The following is a 7,012-nucleotide window of genomic DNA, read 5'->3' as shown; positions in this document are numbered from 1 at the left end:
ATGTGTGCCTCCAGTTTGTATTTTTTGGAACCTTGTGTTGACATTGACTTATTTCATCGTTTGGGCTCCCACAGACCCCATAGTGAATAATTATAACAAAATCAAACTATTGTTTAAAAATATGATTTCCTTCTGACCTAATTAGAACCCAATATGTACAAATCATTGAGGCGGTAACTCTTTCCTTTGTCAAAAACTGGACTTCAAGTTTTGATGAAGAAATGAGCTGAAAGCATTGTAAACACACTAAACAGAGACGTATTCCATGTCTGATATGTTATGAGCTATATGAACAAGGAAAGGAAACGCTCAGCATGTTATCCTACAGAGTTTGGCTTCATCCTGTTAAAGCTTGTATGAGCTTTTAGGAACATAAATCCTACATTTGGGTATTTAAGGAGGAGCAGTGCCGTGTGAAATCTACTGTGGGCTATCAGGTTATGAATAATCCTCTTCCATGAGGAATAGTCATTAAACAATGTTATTTTGGAGCTGTTAAAAACAACACATCACTCCGCAGTCATTCCAGCAGCATCATGACAGTAATACTGCCGGACAGGGAGATGTGTTTGGGGACCTGCAGCAGCAGTGTTACAGGAGTTATACTAAAGAACATCAGTTTTCTGGGAGTTCTTCTGCAGAGAGGTCTGGAAGCAGCGGGCCGGCTCAAACAGCTCCTCTTCTGTTCTCTCTCTCTCTCTCTCTCTCTCTGTTCTGACAGATCCGCGGTCATATCAGATTGATGGGCCCGTTTGATTGAAGTCCCTTTGTCGCGCTAATGTCACGGCGAGTGATGGATGAGGCGCGTGCGCCGGGGCAAACACGCGCGCGCGCAACAACTATACACTCCTGAACCGAAAAGTCCCCCCACTTCCCTTACATACACATGCCCCCCCCTCATCCCCCGTTTTCTGTGACCGGCTGACAAACTTCTGTCCTCCGGTCACCACAGGCGACGTGACGATGAGCCACGTGACCTGCGGCGGAGGTAAGAACGACAGTCGTGGGGGGAGAGGAGAAGCGGAGAAATAGGTCAAAACAGAATGGAGGAGAACGGAGTGTGACCTGCGCGGAGGTGAAAGAGGTGACTCGACTCTTTTCCGTCTTCTCGCGGTGTTTCGCCGCCGTCACCGACGGAGACACGCGGGTTTAGATGAGCCGTTGACAGCGTAAAGGCCTCTCGTTTACGCACACAAGCGCACCACGGCAGAGCGCGTGACTCGCGTGTGCTTCCAATTTATTTTACTCCACTTTGGGAGTTTCTGCTATTTGTTTTCATAATTTTTGCTGAACTATTTTACAGAACTATTTTTCTTTTATTGTGAAGTTTTTTTCTTTATTTTTTTTGTGTGATTTTGTCGTTTGTTGATGTTAATTCTAACTCGATTCTGTTAACTTCATCTGTGAGCTCCTGTTTCTTGCTCATTTTAAACGCCGCTGTCTGCATGGACAACATGAACTCGTTTGTGGAGTACTCCATTTGTAACCGACCGGGGACCGGCGCTTATGCTGCCCCGAAATCCGGTTACAACCATTATCATCACCATCTGCATCACCATCCTCTGGAGCAGCATCAGGGCTTTCCGGTGACCTCCGGCTCCTTCCACTCGGGGCCCACCGGCTCTTCGGCTCCCGTTAAAGAGACGAGAGGTGAGAGCGGCGTCGGAGGAACGACTTACACCGGGGATGCGCGACTGTACGTGGGCTCTGGAGCGCACGGGACGACCCAACAGCAGCAGCAGCAGCATCAGCAACATCATCATGACCAGCACCAGCAGACGCACAACGGCTACCATCATCAACTTCACCCAACCCAGAGCTTACAAAGTGGAACACTGTCTGCCTACAATAACGGGAATAGCGGCAGTACCGGGGCTTATGCAGGTCAGGCGTGCGCCACAAACCCGGAGTATTCTAACGCGGTAGGCCCTCCCAACACCGTTCACCCCCAGTATTTCATAGAGGAGCCCGTGGCCTCCACCTACTATCATCAATCAACCTTCCCCAGCTTGGCCTCCACCGTCGGCCCCAGCTACGGGGCCCTGGCCGGGGCCTACTGCGGGCCTCAGGGCGCTCTGGCCGGCCCACAGTACCCGCAGCAGCTGAGCGGGGGTCTGGACGCAGCGGGCTACCTGGGGCTTCAACACGGGGGAGGTTACGGGGAGCTGCCGGTCTCCCAGGACCGAGAGAGGGGAGAAGAGGAGGGCCAGCAGACCGGGCAAGGACAGACCTTCGACTGGATGAAGGTGAAGAGGAACCCGCCTAAAACAGGTATGGATGGGCGGGTGATTTTGCTGGAGATAAGCGGTCAGTTACAGTTACAGCACTATAGAGGCAGTAGCCTCGTTTGCATTCATCAAAGCTGTCACGACATATGAAATGTGGTGGACAATAAATATCTAAAGGAAGCTTTTAAAAAATGTTTTATGTTAAGCTGAAATGAGAGGAAAAAATGTGGCCTATAGTCAGCAATAAAATGTGAAAAATAACATTTAGGGGGAACAGCTAATTAAACTGATTGCATTTAATTGTAACAACACGAGCGTATACGTTTCTCTGAAGAATAACGAAATTATTATCAGTAATGTATTTTTTATTCTATTTCCTGCAGGCCTCAGTTTTCAATGTATCTGTACACAGATGTCAGGCTTTTCTAATGTAAATGTCACTTACAGTCTGTTCTCGTTCCACTGAAGTCTCAATTCGTTTCACGGTAAACCAATGGGACATTAAGAAAAAAAGAAAAGCTCCATCGATGTATTTATTTACTTTTATTTATATTTTTTGTGGTTGTCCAACATCAATAGGTCACATACACTGTATTTAGAAACAACGGGATCTATCATAATAATGAGTATTGTGGTTTAATTTCACAGATCTTTCAACCACAATAAAACGTTTCTGGCATATTTCACTAATAACAACCGCGAAGGTTTCATTTCCATTGTAAACACACATTTGCTCTCCAATAAATGAAAACAATTCATTATTATTTTAAATGACCAATTTGTTGCTGAATATTGTTCAAGTAAAAAATAAAATGCCTATGGATTATTCTTATATGTATTGCTCGTGATATTCCTCATGGAACACCGCGAAACGTTTCACTTCTCATTGTGACGTCAACTTGACTACTCGCACTTCATATACAAAAACGGTGTTTGTGTGTTTTCAGGACTTATTCAGTCTGCAGTCATATCTTAGGCCAGATAGCAGGTCTGGTCCGGGTCCACGGAGGCCCCCCGACGTCTGATAGGGGTTTCTCCTCTCTCTCTTTCTCTCTTAATGGACATAGCAGACGGGCAGACGGTTACTTCACCCTAGGAAGTCTGACCTGCTCTGTTATCTTTTACCCCCCTCCTCCATTACACCCCACCTCTCCATCCCTCTGCACGTCTGCTCGCGCCCCCCCCCCCCCTTATTTTGCTGTAACATTAGGATTAGCAGATAAAGACACACACTGATCACTATACAACCTACAGTCTGGATTGAACTAGCCTGATTAGTAAACTAAATACATAAATAGATATTAATACATAAAAACATTACCACAAATCATACAACAACAAAAATGAACGAAAAAAAGTATAGGGGCCTATAGGCAATAGTTTACTTCCTGATTCTATTCAACGTGAAAGGCATGCCGGGTAAAATAAAACAGCAGCTCCCAAACATGGACACATTTAATTTATACGGTCGGAACTCTTTGTTCTCTGTATTCTTAACATGAACATCTAAACTTTATTAATTATGTAAATGAAATGAATTCATATAACACATTAATAACATCCTCTCTCTCTCCTCCACCCAGCGAAAGTGACGGACTTCGGCCTCGCGGGAGCGCACAACAACGCCATGCGCACAAACTTCAGCACGCGGCAGCTCACGGAGCTGGAGAAGGAGTTCCACTTCAGTAAGTACCTGACGCGGGCGCGGCGCGTGGAGATCGCCGCCACGCTCGAGCTCAACGAGACGCAGGTGAAGATCTGGTTCCAGAACCGGCGCATGAAGCAGAAGAAGCGCGAGCGGGAGGGCGCCACCGCCACGGCGCGCTCCTCTTCCTCCTCCTCCTCCTCTGGGGCCGACGGAGGCTTCAACAAGGACCCGGACGACACCGATCACTCCTCCGCGTCCACGTCTCCGGGCGCGTCCCCGAGCTCGGAGACGTAGTCCGCACGAGCGATGTGACTGGTTTGGCAGAATCTGCGGTGTTGCACTATGGGATGTTATCTGTGGTTAAGTCGTCAGCACCTACGCATTGGTTACTGACTTCCTACATGTCCCAGAATTCCTTTTTATAATCCCATCCAGCACCTGGAGGAGATCTGGAGAAACTTGATCAAGCCTTTCTGGTATATTTACTGCTCGGTCAGTTGTTTTTATACAGAGAATAACACGTGTTTCCTTCAAATACATGAACTACAGTTACTTGTTGAGGAGTCAAAAAGCACTACAGCTGATTCTGAGCCCACAGTAGTTGATGTTTTGACCTCAAGGGCTGCACTGATGCAACAAAGGGGACCAACACCAGGCAACCAACATGAGCGCACATATGGCTGATAATGACTGCCGATGCAAAATGCCCCAACTGGAGGAAAGTCTGAGTAATAACAATAATAATGAAGAAGTCAGATAAAGCTCCGGCCACTTTATCTGGGATGTCAAGTAGGTGACATTGTCCAGTGGAACTCTGCAGCTTCTTCCAAACCAAACCAAAAGCCACATTCTCACACAGGACCACGTATTTCATACTTCAGAACGGAAACAAACAAGTTGCAGTGGTTCCCAACTTGGGGTTTGGGACCCCGTCATAGGGTCCAAAGATAAGTCTGCAGGGTCGCGATGTATAATTAAAGGAAAGAAAAAACAAATTTGGTTAAACAAAATGATTAGTGTTACTGCTTTTTTTTAAAAGTATGGAATATGTTTACATCTTTAGGCCTCTATACATCTTTATAATGAACAATCTGGGAAGGAAAATGAACCCACTGGCTAAACTAAACACAATGCATGTGTTCTCTAGGGCCATACATAACCTCTGCAGCGGTTAAAAGGTGCTGAATTAATATAGCCGCAAACAACTATTTGCTGTATGAAGATATGTCTACCTGAGCGAGAATGAATTCTCTCCCCCTCTGTGTGTTATCTGAACTTCTCCGTGCTTTGTGTACATAGCCGGGCCGTCTGCTCGTGCATTTAGTGCACGTGAGTCCTAGTGAGCGTGCCCCACTGGCTAAGCTAACAGCCTCGTCTTTGAACTGCGCTCATACGGCGGTTACCGCTGACAACGCCGTCCCTACCGCCACTGTCCCCCCCCCCCCCAAAGTTGAACACCGTTGCCTTTGTTTGCACCGTTTGAGCTGTTAGGACTGTCAGCTGGCGGCTCAGCCGTCGCCATGTTGAGAGCCGAGTGGACGCAATCCCCTCATCATAGGTATGCTCTGAATCTGTAATTGAACACCTTTAACTTTGTGGTAAATGTTGGTCACCACTGCCCCAATGGACCTCTGGTGCAGCAAATGTCATGACAGCGTGGATCACACGTCTCGTCTCTGTCCAAACTGGGATAATCAAAAACCTTCAGGAGCCGTATTCTCAAACTCTCTCACTGGTGAAGAAGCTGCTGTGGTGCTAAAAGGTTTGCTGAACAGATTGTTGGACTAAAACCTTTTGAGAGTCCTGATGTTTAGACACCCACATATATTTTTGAGATGATCTACTTTTCATGTGACGGTAGATGAACATAGAGTCTGGTGTACCGGGTAATGATGACGATGATGGTGGTGGGATGCACTTTGCCATCTTTATATAATGTCTGATTCACAGGGTTGAACTGGTATTGGGTTATTTAAGGTGGATCATACGTTGTTTCTGCTTTTTTTTGTTTTACATTTTTGACGGTTTTAATATTTTTTGCCACTGTTGTTTTTGTAAAAACAAACCCCATGAGGACCATCATGGGATGCTAAAACCCCACTGAAAGCCTTCGTGATTGATGTCAATGGGAAGAAACTCAGGGATACACAGCTGTGCTGACATGACCACTTCACATACAAAACCCTTAATTTATGATATAAAACATGTCGAGCTTTGGTCCATCTTTAACCCATATACCAGTGTGAGTCCAGCCTAACTAAACGAGCCTGAGGATCAGGAATACAGGGAGCCTCTGATGGCAAAAACACGCCTATGTCTTATGTGCTTGAAGCTATTTTTGTTCCACTTTTAGAACCTTTAAAAATGTATATTTGAACATGTGAAGCGTCATACCGTGTGTTCGTCTCACCCCGTGCAGCTCTGGCCTTTGCACTGTGTGACTACAGGGTACCTTTGCAGAAAAACTGCTTGAATTCATACATTAATCTGGAATATTCGTTCAGTTTCTATGTATGGTGATTCACAGGATTGTGTCTTGAACATGTTAGTTAGACTCAGGGTCTAATTTGGGGTGTGTGTGTATGTGTGTGTGTGTGTGTGTGTGTGTGTGTGTGTGTGTGCCAATGGGGGAGGGGTGATTAAAGAAAACTACTGAAAAGAAAGGCTGAAGCCTGATAAGACACACTCGTCTCCTTGCTGAATGGGAAAAGTGGGGGAAATAATGTTTTAATGCCGGTCCTTTCCCCCGTGAGAATTATTTATTGGATGCATTTTATGTTATTGATTAAAGATGATGGGAAATAAGGTGTTTGTCTGTGAAGGGGGTGTTCTCCACGTGGACATCTTTTTTGTTCCTGCTGAAGGCCGTGATACATAAAACCTGACAAAATGACTTCATGTGAATAGTTCTACTCTGAAATAGATCTAGTAAACATCACAGGAGTAAATCTCGTCGTGTGTAATGTTGTCGGGTTAAAGGCCGGCCTCTACTGTGATCTTTTTCTTTTTTATATTGTTGTCTGTTGTTTTGAAATGAGAGCAGACTGACTGAGTTTTATCAGTTCTGCTGCCTGAGAGACTCCCAATCATGTTCCTGTCTGTCCTTTTCTAAGCTACCTCAATTAAAGACTCTTCT

At 45.7% G+C, this 7,012-nt stretch overlaps 1 protein-coding gene across 1 annotated transcript; it reads left to right on the top strand.

Annotated features, from left to right (window-relative positions):
* The first annotated feature begins 1,445 nt into the window (after positions 1-1,445).
* Positions 1,446-4,170, top strand: LOC116400015 (homeobox protein Hox-B1a-like). The gene is made up of 2 exons (XM_031877605.1): positions 1,446-2,271; positions 3,812-4,170. The coding sequence occupies exons 1-2, from the start codon at positions 1,446-1,448 to the stop codon at positions 4,168-4,170; spliced, it is 1,185 nt and encodes a 394-aa protein (XP_031733465.1).
* Positions 4,171-7,012: the final 2,842 nt, after the last annotated feature.

This window comes from Anarrhichthys ocellatus, unplaced genomic scaffold (genome assembly GCF_004355925.1).
Source record: "Anarrhichthys ocellatus isolate YVR2014 unplaced genomic scaffold, GSC_Weel_1.0 scaffold141, whole genome shotgun sequence".
Lineage (NCBI taxonomy): Eukaryota > Metazoa > Chordata > Actinopteri > Perciformes > Anarhichadidae > Anarrhichthys > Anarrhichthys ocellatus.
The sequence above is the reverse complement of the archived record's forward strand: the minus strand, read 5'-3'. Positions and strand labels throughout refer to the sequence as shown.

Excerpts from the sequence above, each read along its gene's own strand:
- LOC116400015 (XM_031877605.1), top strand. The coding sequence starts at position 1,446 with ATGGACAACATGAACTCGTTTGTGGAGTACTCCATTTGTAACCGACCG. Across the intron at positions 2,272-3,811 it reads GAGGAACCCGCCTAAAACAG|CGAAAGTGACGGACTTCGGC; the intron begins GTATGGATGGGC and ends TCCTCCACCCAG.